Raw genomic sequence first — 15,056 nt, forward strand, 5'->3', positions numbered from 1 at the left:
TTGTAGACAGCCTCATTTTAACACCTACAGTCTGGAGCAGAACCAATCCTTCAGCATAAAACAGCAAGGGCATGATTCAGTCATCTGAAAACAGAACGTAATGACATTTTAGGTGCTCCAGCTGGTCCAGTTCAGCAAGGCTGTTGTGCAGATCCTGTATCATACCCATCTGCCCACCTAGATACCTCAAGGACTCAAAAGAATGTCTGATCCATTTATCTTAGTGAAGGTGCCAAGCATAAGCTCAGTCAAGGTGACTGAACCTTCAACTATATATTAACTAGACACAAACCTAAAATTAGGTGGAACAAACCTGGACCACTACATGTTCTATGAATTCACAAATAAATACCTGAGACCCAACAACAAGGTGCTTACAGTAAGACACAAGAAGAACAGCTCCATGTCTGGAGCTAGAAATCGAGACACAAGATGTATTTCCAAGGAAGACTCAATCACACAGATGTTCCTCTGTGATACAGATGCAAACAAAGCAATATCCCATGTATCTAACTTAAGACTAGCAGACACGTAATATAATTTACACCATTTCACCAGTTACTGGAACGTGGAACGAAACTTTTGTGCCTTTCATAGAACAATACAGATAGCCAGTAGTATGTGAAAACACAAAAAAATCCACAAGCATTCTGTGTCTTTGTTTTGGAGAATGAGCTGAGCTTCTAAACAAATGATTACAAACAAGGTCACAAGTGCCATGATTGAAGAAATAGGAGACCATGAGAAACCATCTCTGAATGAAAGGCACCAGGGCTATTCTTGCAAAATGCAGCGGATATTCAAAACCTGCTAAAAATATAAAGTGATATTGCATCCAAATCCTTCTGATGCTAAGTACTCCAAGGTTTTTTTCTAATTAATGGAGAGAAATTACTACCTCCAGACGCAAACACAACTGCACAACTGCTTAAGAATGGCTGGGCAAACTGTCCTTTGGTTTCTTAAGAATCAAGAAGAATCAAGAATCAAACTTGAGACAGTTTCTCACAGGTATCTAGCTTTAATGACTAAAGGTTCAGCGAAATTAAGGGTAACATTTAGTATCAAAAAGAGGTCTTACAAATCCATAACTCAGAAACAATCTGTCCTCCATCCACTACAGACAAAATAAGAAAAAACAACTGATCTCAACTATGCAGCAGAGGACATAACTCATCAACATTTACAGAGGAATTTACCTGACTGCATGAGGGTATCTTCAAAGTTATCCACCTCTAACTCTCTTAACCATTTTAGAACTGTGCTCTTCAAGGTACAAGTCTCCTCACCCTGAATTAATACAGGGCAGGCAGCAAAATCAACACTGCTACTTGGTACTACCTAATGGAATAAGACAAGTGAATAAAAAGAAGCTGACTTTCTGGAAGTAAAACTTGCTTGCTCCAAGTTGGACAGCAAGTGCAATGGCCCCCTCTGCATTAGAGGGGCACACAGGGCTGGCTAATTTGAGCAAACAGACAACCACTTTCAAGCAAAAAGCTCTCTCAAAATCAGGTTTTCATATATTCTTCTGGTGTTATGAAGTGGGGTCAGTCTGAGCTCAGCCAGCTGTGCAGACTCGGTAACAGGTACTTTACATTGCAGAAGGGATAAATGTGGTCTGAATTTACCAGTGAACATCATCCGATACCTCTTTAGTCTTGAAAACACAACAGAATAGATTTAAAAACGCATAAAAGAGATAAAGCAAAGAAATGCTATGCTCAATGTTATTTTAAAAATTGTTACCCCATATTAGCTTTCCATGACCTTACATAGCCACATACTCCCATCATAGTATAAAATATTCAAGAACTTGTTGCAGTATACTTTGTGACTCAATTCCTTTAACATTACCAAAAAAGTAATCTGTAAATGCTGCAAATCGTTTTTCAAAGCAGCAACTACCTAGGTTGCAATTGTTTTTTGATGACAAAAATATTTTTTTGTCCCACAGGTATACTTTCACTACTTTTTCCCTCTCAGACCTTTTAAGCATGAAGCTTTCAGTGAAGCATTCCATTACTGTGATAAATCCACATGTAAAAGATGACTTTTGGAATAGCTTAGTGACCTCACTAAGGGTAAATACTGCCCAAGAAAACATTTTCTGCAATTAAAAATTTTACAAGAATATTCCATTCTAGAAGTAAAATTCAGATAATAATATTTTAGAAGAAGTTCATGAAGGGGAAAAATATAGAACACTCAGGAATTTTGTTTTTATAAACTCCTATGTCTCTATCATTTTTACTAGCTCACCTTCTGTCTTGCAACATAAAACAAAAAAATCAAGCAGATCTGTGAATGCCTCTACCCCTCAAGCATTCAGATTAGAGCTTACTGACTACATTTCTTTATCAGGTAGAGTAAAAAGGATTTTATTTTATTACAAGAACTGTTGCAGAAACCTTTAGGTAAAAGCAAATGATTGTTAAATGTCTCATTTCCATGAAACATGAATGGAGATGCTGAATGTGGAGCACTTAGGACAGCAAATGCAAATAATCAACTTCTTTCTAATATATTAAAATGCAGTGGCAGTTGCCAAGAAGAAGGACTGCATGATATATTTACAGGACTGTAGACTATCCCAGAAATAACCAATCAAGATACTTAAGGATCATGGCACAAAACCAAACAAATTTCAGTGTGAAAAAAAGCTTCCCAAAAGATGCAATATTGTGAAGACAAGAACCAAAGGGCTCTCTAAAAGTGAAAATACAGAAAAACCATTTAATAAAGAAGCAGTGCTACCTCTATCACACTTGTCTGCATTCTAAAATGTTATTCCCAGCTCTCTTCTGCAGACATCAAAAACACTGTGAAAGAAAGACAACATGAAAGAGAAAAGCTGTAACAATAATTTGGGGACTAACAGTGAGCAAGACACACAAGACTATCAGAAGGAAAAATGAAATGAAAGCATCCAGAACAGTCCAGTTTTGAAAAGATCCTCATTTCAATAAAAAAACCAAAACATCTCCAGAGGACAAGCTTCCAAAAGCCCTCAAGTCAATTATTAAAACCCAGGCTTCTTTTTAATTTCTACATAGGAAGGTAGTTGCACACTTCAGAAGACAACCCAGGACTAGTACTCTGCTAGGTAACACTAAAAATGCCTGTACTTTTAGCAAAAAGTAGTGTTGATGCTACTTCTATTGCTTTTTAGACACACACTGCATTACAGGCTTAGAACTTACATTGTGAGTGTAAGTTATTTAAAATAAGAATAAGCCTACTGAAATCCCCACATGAAATTTAACAGTGTTTCTAGCTGTTTAACCACTCATGATGAGATGATAATCCCAGCTCAGAAATCATCAAGGATTAAAAAAAAGCACACTCCAAAATGGGATGGAAAGAGCTAACACCACCTCTCTACCTGTACAGAAACTTCTGAATCGAGCTTCCTCTTGCAAGTATAATGACAACCAGAACTCTATTCTAAGCAAATAATTGAGCTGCACAACAATCAATCCCCAAATATGATTAAATTCTTAAATAGTATGTATATTGCAATTTAATAAAAAGTGGAAATCATATTGAAGAGCTGTAGCAAGAAGGCAAGAGACATCTCTGAAATTAATCAAAAGTTAAGTGTCTGATCTTCTATGCATTTCTTGCCATAAGGGTTTTAAACCAAACACTTCTATCTTCAAGTGTACTTGCAGAGTAGCAATGTTACAGTGACAGACAGAAATATTCTGTTTGAAATGCAAGTCGAGTATCAAACCTGAGTTTTTCCAAATTGAACTACACAAATCCTCAGCAGCTGTGCTAGAAAATCCAGAGATATCAGCATTTGCAAAACCTCTAAGAAGTGCTTGGAATTATGCAGCTGTTACAAATTACTTCAAATAAATGAAATCTATTAGGAAGTAACTGTTGTGCATGTATAGGTGCACTCCAAGCACTAAGCCTGTAATGCAGCACAAGATGCCTAAATAGCCTGACCTCCAAGGTGTCACATTTGTCAAAAGGTGCTAAGATGTGGATAAGAGCTCTGGCTGTTTATAATTTTTTATTATCAGAAACATACACAAAAAGGAACCAAACCTCTCATGCCACTTTTTTCAGTCCTTTCATTCTTTCTAGAGCTTTATTTTATTTATGATGGAAACAACAATCATCTGTAAGTTTCTGCACATTATTACTTCCTGCCTCAAAAGCATCTTACATAGAACAAATCTGCATTATATATGAGCAAAAAAGCTATATGAAATTTTATTAATCCAGTTCTGAGTATCACAACATACATATATGATCCATCAATGGACAGTAAATAAAGTTAAACCTAATGAATCTACTTGAGAAAAAAAAAAAAGCACAAAAATCCCCTTTGCCCTTGTTTCAGCACTGAATCCAGCTCAAGCATACAAGACAAAAACTTTGTTCACTTACAGTATTTTCTGTTTGCTACTGCACAGAAGTTCCCTATGAGAGTGGTCTCTTAACAGTTGAAGTGTATTCCATATCATAAAGACTCAAAATAAATTATTTCACTATGAACCCATAGAAAGCGGAAGAGAATTAGAATAAGGGGAGAGAGAACGCTGCCTCTTCCTGTGTAAACCACAAGTTACACATCCAGGTAAAACCTTCCACCTGGGGCCCTACCAGCTGTAACCTACCAGATTTTTTTTTCTTACTAGGTAAAAAACCACTATACTATCAAAATAAATCATTTTGTTTGGTCTCCTCCCAGTTTCTCTTCTGGGTACATTGTATGTTTGGATATCAACCTTAACTAATATTTAACACTGGGATCCAGCACAATAATGAATAAAATTCGTCTAACGAGAGCCTTTGAGGAATCAAAAATAATGGAGAGAAACAACAGTGGGTATGTTTCACAACATACCTTGCCATCCACAGATGGCACAGATCAACAGCCTCCATCCTGAAGCACAATAATAATTTTAAACTACTGCAGCCAACTGCAAAACCTACGGACTTCAGCTGCCTACTGTTCTTAAACATCTGAAATGGTAGTTCTGAATAAGAACTCATCTAAGCCAAATTCTGAATCTACCCAGTATTTCACATTGCCCAATAATGAGGAGCTTCCTATCTGGAAGGCTGAACTGGATGAGTTACACTCTGAGACCCTGTATAAAAGCTGAGCTCCTCCAGACTGACTCCTTGCTAAGCCTCTTAAATCCTCTGTTTATCCACCCGCCTGCTTCAGAGCTTTTTGCAGAAGTTAGGCAGGGTATCTTCAGCCAGGATACCAATCACTACCATCTCAACAGTTTCAGGAGGGTTATACCCATCTACATCAGCTAGGAAGTTTACAGGTCACATCTCTTTGCTCTCTGAACTTAATGCATGTCCCAGCATCTTCAATTACTGCCAAGAAAACACAGAAGAGGCTCCACCACACCATTAATGTTAGGTGACCCTCTTTACTTCAATCAACCTAAAAAAATAAAATAGACAGCAGGATTAAAATCCAGTGAGCTAATAGACTTTATAATATACAGGGAACTACCGTAAGCATAACAAACCAGAAAGGTTTCAAACAGAAGGTAACTGACAGAGTAAAAAGAAAGATGTGATCCAGTCCAGCCAACAGAGATAAAACAACTAAAACAAACAACAAATGTTACCTCAACACTGTAACTGCTTACAGAAAACAGGAACAATTCCAAGCAAAGATCTTATCATAGGAGGTTACATTTAACTTTCATCCTCCTTAAAGCTAGCATGCTTAATCCACAGAAATAGGGTTTGTAATAAGCTTAGTTCATTATAAATATTATAAAAGCTTTACCTACTTAGTGGTAGACCAGAGGAATGTTGAGAAGCTTGCCCAAGTTCTCACAGTGGTTCACAGAAGAACCACCTCCTGGAGATCACCTCTGTGCTTATAATAAACCTCAAGGATTTATGCCAAGATGAATTCTTAACTTCCACCATGAAATACTCAAAACAGTCATTTTCACTAGAAAGAAACAGGCTGGTGACTGCAGCGAAGTGAAAAGAAAATACCACCATTCAATTTTCTGGCCTGAAAGACCAAGTAGCTGCTGGACTATTTAACTGCCTTGGACTGCTTAGGCAAAAGTCTCTCACGAGCTTTTTAGCCTTGTTATGAGATATCCTAATGCTGGGATATTTAAAAATAAATGAAAACCTTTATAAAAATCAGGACCTAATGTAGTAAGAAAAATTCACACAGGCAGGAATAAGTGAGGGCAGGATTAAAAATCCTAGTAAGATAACAACTCAAAAATAAGGCAAAATTTTTATTTTTTCTTGGCTCACAGCCCTTCTCTCTGTATGAACTTATCCAGATATGCTGACTTTGCAGTCAAAAATCAATTTTTACTGCTTTTTATTGCCATGTGCACTCTGGTGTCTAAAGAGCTGTAACAACTAAACTGGTTTAATTTTTGGCTAATGCACCATGAACTAAGCAAATGCTACCAATAAGCTATTTAAGAAATCACTCTCTGGTACACTGTAAATCTTTTCGGACTACTCATTTAATAGTTCTGAAGTACTTCAGTGTTAACCATTGATTCAGAGCCAAGCAGAAGAGGCACAACTAGATTTCAAAATACTCTGAAAATGCCCTTGCAAGGCATATGGCTAAACGGGGAAAACACCATCCAACTTCCAAGTACAAAGTTTGAAACTTTAGTACCAGAAAATAAGAACGTCATACTTAGTGAGTCATTTATAAAATCTGGATGGATTATGTGTATGTATTTATACGTGTGTGTTACTGATTAAGTGCACTGCAAAACAAAACATAGGAAAGTCAGGTTACAGAAAGTCTTCTGTACTTCAGAAACCAAATTATTTGATTCTTAGAAAAGTCTCACATCTGGTTGAAAAACTTAGGAATAAATATATATGGTGGAACCAACACCTAAAAATTTAAGACTAAGAAGGATGACATTTGCTTATTATGTATTACTTATAAATGTACAGGTGCTAGAAGAAAATACTTAGAAATACGAGTGTTAATCAAGTCTTAACTGACTTATTAATTAAAGCAATTTTAACAAAGAATTGCTGCAGTATAAGCACAAGTCTATTCCCTCCCTGAACATACTGCTCCCATAACAGGTTTTATTTATGGCATACAATTTCTCAGAAACTTTTTACAGAGCTCAGGAAATTCATGAACCAATTGCCATGAGCACAGCATATGGATCAGGGTAACTCACTGTCAACGTAACTCAGTGACATATGTCATTTTGCTGCAACTTCTGCAGAGAGAGAGACTGAACTGACAACCATAGAGTAATTTTAATTTGAAACTTTTATTGCCTATTCAATTTAAATAAATCCTTTTAAGGGGAAAATTAGGTCATGCAGTCCTCTTGTTTGTTTCTACACTGACATTACAGGCTTGACTCAATTTTCCATAATTCCATGTGCCTGCTCACTTGAGATGCCTTGGGGAGGCCAAGGTATCATTAAAGAACAGAAAAAGCACAGGACTTTTAAAAGGTCTCCATCTGTCCTGAACAGAAATCAGCATAACAGGCCATCTCAAAGGATACCGGTTACCTATGTGGGGCAATCTAAACAGAGCTTCTACACCAAATAGCACTCCATTGTTGGATGCCCAACCACACACAGATGTATCTTCAGGTGAGCACATGGGGCTGAGTGCCAAGCACCCACTGCTGTCAGTGGACTTGAGAGAGACATTAAATTCATTCTACACTCAACACCTAAACCTTGTAACTTGAACAGCTCCCCTGATGCCTCTGACTCTACACACAAAACTTGCATTGACAGTCAAATATGATACTCAGCTCACCCTACGGAGTATGGTATCTGATACTCAGATACCAAATTAACAAGCCAAAGTCCACCCTAAAACTAGATGGGATTATTACCAATACAGGAACCACAGCTTGGCCCATGGAACTTGAGGCAAATAAGCTCAACTAAATATTTCTAGATCAATAATCATTGTAGCATCTTTTATAGTCAATGCAAAGATACTGATGCCTTCAGAGCTTGATTCAGTTAAATGCATGATTTTGGACAAGACTTATCCACAGCTACCCATATCCTCCAAAGCATACAGGAACATGCTCAATTTCTCTTAATGACAGCTGTAGCTAACTTATACAGCCATGCATTCATGATGCCATCAGCTTTATTCCTTCTTCCGTCATGTTCCTGTATTGTTCGTTTTCTTCGTTCCGAGTGAGTTATAAACCTTAACACCCTCCCTTAGTCACTTTCTTCAACAACACTTAAAACATTCTTAATGAGACCCCAGATGGTAAGAAAGTAAGAAAACTGCTGTCTGGTATTTATTTAAAACAGAAGTCAGATCACACAGAGAACTCTGCAAGTTCACCAGCACTGATCAGCCATCAGACGGATTCAGTACCTGAGATTACCGAGAGACCAACAAAACAGCACTACAGTCAAGTTACAGCTCTGTTTGGTGAGTGCTATACTTAGCAAAGTTCTGACACTACATTAGATGTTGACAAATTAGCCTTTCAAGGTTTATAGCCCCATGATAATTCTGACTCTACAAAAAGTGAAAAGCACCCTTTTTCAAACCTCACCAGATATACCAATAGTAAAGTTAGCATCAATAATTCCTTGTCCTCTATTTTAAGCTATGGATAAAAACTGACAAGTTAGAACAACAAGTTTTACAGGAGAAAAAATGGGTAACAAAGGAGGCAAATACTTGAAAAAAACCAAAAATAATTCAAACATTTGTTAGCATTTATGTAATGAAGGAAGACTTGCATACATATGGAGAAACTGCACGTCTGCCATGTGTAAAGCCTGCTAAATTATGAAAACATCCAAGAGGAGTGAAACACCAGACCAAAAATGCCAATCTCCTAAACGAAATTAACAAAGTAAGATTACCTTGTTCCAGTCTAAAGCATAGGGAACGTTTTGCAGCTTCTATCTCAGGAGTTGGATGATCCAGAACACGTCTGCACCACTGCATAGGACTCAGTGATTTCTCTCGTGGAGTGTGAGTCTTGGTAGGCAAGACGTACAACCTTAACCAAAACACACAGAAGTATGAGCAAGATAGGCAATACTGTGAAGTTGGCTTTTGTAAGGTCACTTTCCTATTAGATACTAATAATTTATAACATCTAAAGCCCTGCAAAAGAATATCTAATAAAAAGAAATATATTCTGAAATAGAACAGTTTGCATTAGTTTTCTTTCTTCCCTCCTCAGAAAAACAGGTGGCAAAATATCTGCTCTACAGGTCTGGCACGACCAAACAAAGTTCAAGTAGATTTCATGTTAAAATCTTCTGTCTAATCACTACCATTGTCTGAATTTTAGCACTGCCCAAAGTTCAAATGCATTAGGTGCTGTACACACATCAAAGGTGCTCCTGCTCTTCCCTATATTTACTGGTGATTTAGGTAATTTCAGAATCTCATTTTGTCTTCACCCAGATGAACTAGATTTTGGCCAAGTCATATTTGTAATGATTAAAAAATATTTGATGAGAAACACTGAAAACCTATTTTCAACATTCAACACCAGAAAAAAAAAGCACATATGCAAAAAAAAGCTAGTGCATGTACATTATTCTCAAACAAGAGCTGGCATCTCTTGATCAGTTGCATATTAGGAAACCAGGTTTCAAAGCAGATTTCATGGGAGAATTCGTGAGGCTGAGATCTGGGTTGCTACTGTCGCCCTGGCAGATTAGCAGGCACAACAGATGCCGATTCACCTGGGAGAGCGCAAATCTTCCAGGAAGCAAACTATTCTTGTCTGCTGGACAAGACTCTGACTCACAGATCCCAGGCCTGAGCACCTCTGAGACAGGGGGCTAGGGACACCCAGAGACAGATTCTCAAGGCACCAGAAAAACACTCCACAGACAGTAAAGAGATCAGGCCTGTACAAAAGGGCAAGAAAGGCAAGACCTAAAACTAAAGAGGATTTTGCCGCTCAGGGGGTCACCAACAGGTAGCAGCAGCCTTCCACCTTCACAGTTTTGGCTCAAGAGCTACCCACATCCCACCAGAGCACCCCTTCTCCAGTGTCTGCTCCATAGAGTTTTTCACCTTTGAAGTCAATCAGCACTGTCTAACCAGTTCACAAGGAATAAAATCCTCACTGTGATTGCTATCTTTGTCTTGGCAATCCCAGCAAAGATCAATTATTGAATTGCTCTGAGGAGAGGACTCATCTCCCCAGACCTCCTGCAGTGCCTGACCACACATTTAAAAAAAGGATACTGAGAAAACCAAGAAGCGAAGGGAAGAAAAGCTTTCAGGTTTCCTGTTAACCTGCAGAAGTGCTTCAAAAGCTGAACATCTGACTGATGATCAGACCCTCCTGTAAAAAGCTGAACACTACAAAGTAGGTTGACTTGTCTGCAGTTCCACAGGGTTGGCTGGTTTCAGGGTTTTTGTAACTGAAGTGAAAACAAAAAAGCAAAAAAACGCAAGCAAAACACAAAAAACCAAAGGTACTTGAGGCCTAAAATTACTCAACAACTAGGATATGCACTGAAGGCTTTGGCTTTCGAGACAGCAGTTTGCTTTAAAGACTGAGATTACAACACAGCCCCAAGCAACTGGCATCACACGCCTGACCTTTCATGGACAATGACAGAGATTTATCCTTGAACTAAAAACGTTCAACAGCTGAAACCCCCCATTCTTAGTGGAATAAATTTGTTAACAAGCCCCTGACATAAAATTCTGCCTGTGGACACATAGATGTGTGACATAAAGGTACATTTTGGCACCTAAATCTAGGATTGCTCCCAGGGAGGAAATCAAATTGGAAATCTCACTACAGCACATAATGCAATGACAACTTACTACCACCCTAAAATGTAAACAAGGAAAGCATTTTGTTTAACAAGACATTATCAAACAAATTTGATATTCCTTAATGCTGGGAAAGCTGGAAGTCAGAACCAATGTAAAACTGGATTTAAGTCTGGACTGATAAGCCCAAACCAGCCCTGCACAGACCAACCACATGCACAATGAAGCAACGCTGAGAGAAATTTCCACACGATTTGTACATGATTCTCAAAAGCCATTTCCAGAAACACAGTATTGTGCACCATGAAGCACATACAACATTCAGAAACATTTCTGACATTTAGATTAATTTTTGAACACTTTATTTTCTACCAAAATTAAGAACGTTTGAACACATCTCAGCTTCTTTATACTGTATTTTATTCTTATCTGACGTTAACTTTAGCTTGATTCAAAAACTAATCTCGTAAGAAAGAAAGCTACATGGACGCTTACACACGTACTCTCAACCTGTTATTAAAATAAAGATCTATATATTGCCACTTCAAAACAATTCAGGATCAGCGACGTTCCACATGATTACACAGCCAAAATAGTATTCCAGCACTGTCCCTACGATGTCCGCCCACGTTGCTGAAACAGGTTTTGAGGCACTAGCTTTACTGATTTACTTGTATCTCTACCTGGCAATCTCCCCTTCTGTTTGTTTTTAAGGGATTCGTCCAGGTCGATTTTACTTTTCGCTTTAGTCATTCGCTATCCATTTCCGATTTATTCCATTTACTAGCACCCTGCCGTGCCTTTTGGAGCTACATGTGCGCGTAAAACACACAATTCAGATCAACATCTAAAAGACAAAAGCCCTCCCAAATCCCTGAAGATGAGAGACAATTTGGCAGAGATTTTAGGATGAGGAGGCAGCGCTGCTCAGATCAAGGCTTTCCCGGAACGAAATTCCGCTATTTTTAATTCCTTATGTAAACACGAGGCTGAAACTAGGCTGAGATCTGTACGATATTCCTCGGGGCGGAAAGCGAGCTCTGCTCCCCACCGAGGGCGCGACGCCCCGGGCCAGCCGGGCGGTGAAGCCCCGACCTGAGCCGCGTCCCTTCCCTCGGCAGGGCGGCATGGTGTGGAACGGGGATGGAGAGGAGGAAAAAAAAAAAAGAGAGGGGTGAAAAAAAAGCAGATTTCAGTCTAAGCAGGGAGATCAAGTGGATTTGGGGGCTAATGCTAATCAGAGCCGGGAGACCGCTACGGGAGGCCCGGCCGGGGGGCACAGCCGGGCCGGACCGAGGAGCAGGGCAGGGCCGAGCCGCACGTACCATGTATCCTCGTCCTCTCCGCAGCCGTCCTCCAGCTCCAGCACCGCCACCTCATCCAGCACCGTGGCCGCCGCCCCCGGGCCGCCGCCGCCTTCCTGCCCGCCGCCAGCGGCCGGCGGCCCGGGCGAGGGTGTGAAGTAGGCGAGGGGCTCCGGCGGGCACAGCAGGGTGGGCACCGGGCTGGGCAGGCACGGCGGGCCCGCGGCGGGGGGGCTGGCAGGGCGCAGCCCGCCCGGGGCCGGCGGCGGGGCCAGCAGCAGGTGCGGGCTGGGCGGGCCGGTGGCCACCGCGGCGGCGGCGGCGCGGCTCCGCAGCTGCTCGTTCTGCTTCTCCAGCTTCCGCACCAGCTCCTGCAGCTTCTTCACCTCCAGCTCGGCGCTGACGGCAGAGCCGGCACCGCTCCCCTTCACCTCCGCCATCATCGCCGGCTTCAGCAAGGCAGCCTCCATCCTGCCGGCCCGCTGCCGCCGCCGGCACCTGCTCCGCCGCGCCGCCGGAGGGCAGCGCCCGGCTCCCGGGGGAGGCGGGAGCGCCGGGGAGCGCCGCTCGCAGCGCTGGGGTCCGGCCCTGCGCCGCTGTGCCTGCCGCCCCGCCGGCCCCGCTCCTGCGCCTCCCGTTAACGGCGGCGCGGGCCGGATCCCCTCCCACTCCGGCAGCCCGAGCGACGCGCACACGCACTCGGCAGGAACAAAGAGCCGCCCGGCGCCCCCGCCATCCAGCCCCGGGGAAGGGCGGCGGGGAGCACCTCTGAGGGGAGCCCCGGGTGTTTAAAGAAAGGTGCCTTCCCCCCACTGCACCCCACCGCGTCTCGCCCCGCCCGCGGGCTGGATCCGGCCCAGGGCGCCGCGCCTCTCGTGAGCCGTGTAATTAGAGCCTGGTGGTGTCAGGGTTGTAATTATGCAGATTGAGAGTGTGAGGGGAATGGGAATCACAAATAGAGGCTTTGTTGGGCTTGAAAGGAGCTAATTCAGCCAAAAGCTGCCGTTTGTAGGTTTGAAACGTGCTGATTCTGGGAGTTTTGGCTCAAAGCGAGGAAAGCGACGCGTTTTTCAAGTTGTGTCGGTGGTGAAGCAAAGACTGAACCGAGCATTGCAGAAAACGACGTAACTATGTATTGGTTATGTACAGGAGAACTGAAGTGAAAGATGCCCTCGTGTTGAAATGACTCCCTCAACCAAATCCAGACACGTAGGTGCGCTTGTAGCTTGCAAATCTTTGAGAGTGGGATGAATATTGTTCACTTATGGTAGTGGTTTTGCGTTGTCTTTCATTGCCCAGGACTGTAAGAAGCCATTGCTTGGGTCCCTTGTGTCACCTAGGAGGTGAGCAGAGATTCGGTGTTACCCAAGACAGCTCAGGCATCACACAACCCTCCTTCAGTTCATTTCCTCTGGCTACAGCTTTAGGGGACAACCTTCTAAGTCGCAGTCCTAAGTTTCCTACAGCTCTGATAGGAAATCGGGAACAAATCTCGTAAATCAGGCAGGTTCAGATTAGATATTATAAAATACTTCTTCACCAAAAGTGTCATCAAGCATAAGAACAGAGTGCCCAGGGAAGTGGTTGAGTCACCATCCTGCAAATATTTAAAGGATGCATAGATGTGGCACTTGGTGATGTTTTAGTTGGCATTGCTAGGTTAGCAGACTCAGTGATCTTTGATGTCTTTGCCAGCCTAAATGATTCTGTGAGTCTAAGGGTTCTAAGTTGCCCAGCTACCCACTAAAAATAGTCACTGGTCAGTCGCTACCCAATTCTTGAACATCAGCTTTAGGCAGAGCACTATCAGCCACTGCTGCCTTCACCCTGCTTTGTTACTGTCTCAGGTTTCTGGTGTAAGGACAAACAGACACTGATTCTATGTTCAGGGCATCAGTCAACTTTGAAATCATCCAGCCTGTCACAATTTTGTCTCTTTAGTTTATAATCTGGAAACTTTTTTCTGCACAGGACAACAGCACTCTTGCAGTATAGATAATAACAACCAGTTCTGTAAGAATGACTAGAAAAGAAGCTAGAGTGGAGCACAAAGCATTGACTTCCAGATGATATACTTCACATATATCAGTGAAGAGAGTAAACACACCCCTCCCCCTGCAGTGTACTGCTTTGTAGCCAGATAGCGCTTAATCTAAAACTTTGGTGGTGTCTTTGTCCCTTTGGAAGAAAGAAGAGGGAAATGTTGAGAGTGTAAAAGCCATCTGGCCCAAATTCTTCCATGTTTTATTAGAATGAGTAGCAGAATCTAGTTTTCACTACTACAGATAGCTGTAATCTTAATTCCCTCAAGTAAAAGGACAATTGAGCTTCTTTCTACATGTTTAGTCAGGGGAAAAAATGTGTATCTCTCAGTTTGTTATCACTAATAATGGCACTAGCCTTAATTCTTAGAAGTGCTTTGTTAATCCAGTCAGATTGCAAAATGATATAAAAATATTAATTGGCAGCATATGTAATATTGAGTTTATTATACTTCACTACAGTGAAAGAAAAAACCAAGATGAAATTTATTATAAAATCAGTGCTGGAGGATGCAACAAGGCAGTAGAGATTCAGTTGTATATCATAACATTTTTTTCACTGAAAGAGTAGTTAGGCATTTTAATAAGTTGCCCGTGTAGGTGGTGGAACCACTGTCTCTGGAAGCATTCAAGAGGTGTCTGGATGTGGCAGTTGGGGATATGGTTTAGGGGTGATTATAGTGGTGCCAGGTTGATGGTTGGACTACATGATCTTGGTCTCTTCCAACCTTGATGATTCTGTGAAATACTCAAAATAGATTCAAAATGGAGGATTTTTTTTTTATTTTATTTTATTTTTTTTATTTTATTTGAACCAAGGATGCAAAGTCTTTTAGTGGACCAGGGAAAAGGCCCAGTAAATGGGTCTCTGAAGTTTTCAGTTGTCAGAACATGACAGTGTGATCTGGATATTGCAGCACTAAAAATACCTTGATGCAGACATCAGTTTGGAGA

General features: G+C 41.3%; 1 protein-coding gene and 1 long non-coding RNA gene across 4 annotated transcripts in view; one reads left to right on the top strand and one right to left on the bottom strand.

Annotated features, from left to right (window-relative positions):
• Positions 1–12,735, bottom strand: part of SLAIN1 (SLAIN family member 1) — a 50,551-nt gene extending 37,816 nt beyond the window's left edge. For 2 of the 3 annotated variants that reach the window (XM_086880919.1, XM_086880918.1), the window contains exons 1-2: positions 12,082–12,618; positions 8,869–9,008 (exon numbers count right to left, since the gene is read on the bottom strand). In XM_086880919.1, the coding sequence (XP_086737045.1) occupies positions 8,869–9,008; positions 12,082–12,530 (589 nt within the window). In that variant the 5' untranslated portion in view covers positions 12,531–12,618. Of the gene's footprint in view, positions 1–8,868; positions 9,009–12,081 lie in introns of all 3 variants that reach the window. The other variant, XM_023923824.2, reaches the window with a different exon arrangement.
• Positions 12,736–12,767: 32 nt separating this feature from the next.
• LOC111927612 (uncharacterized) overlaps positions 12,768–15,056 on the top strand; it is a 39,115-nt gene continuing 36,826 nt past the window's right edge. Inside the window, exon 1 of the long non-coding RNA XR_015284525.1 lies at positions 12,768–12,858. This is a non-coding gene — a long non-coding RNA (uncharacterized LOC111927612). The remainder of the gene's footprint in view (positions 12,859–15,056) is intronic.

Source organism: Cyanistes caeruleus, chromosome 3, assembly GCF_971803275.1.
Source record: "Cyanistes caeruleus chromosome 3, bCyaCae1.hap1.1, whole genome shotgun sequence".
NCBI lineage: Eukaryota > Metazoa > Chordata > Aves > Passeriformes > Paridae > Cyanistes > Cyanistes caeruleus.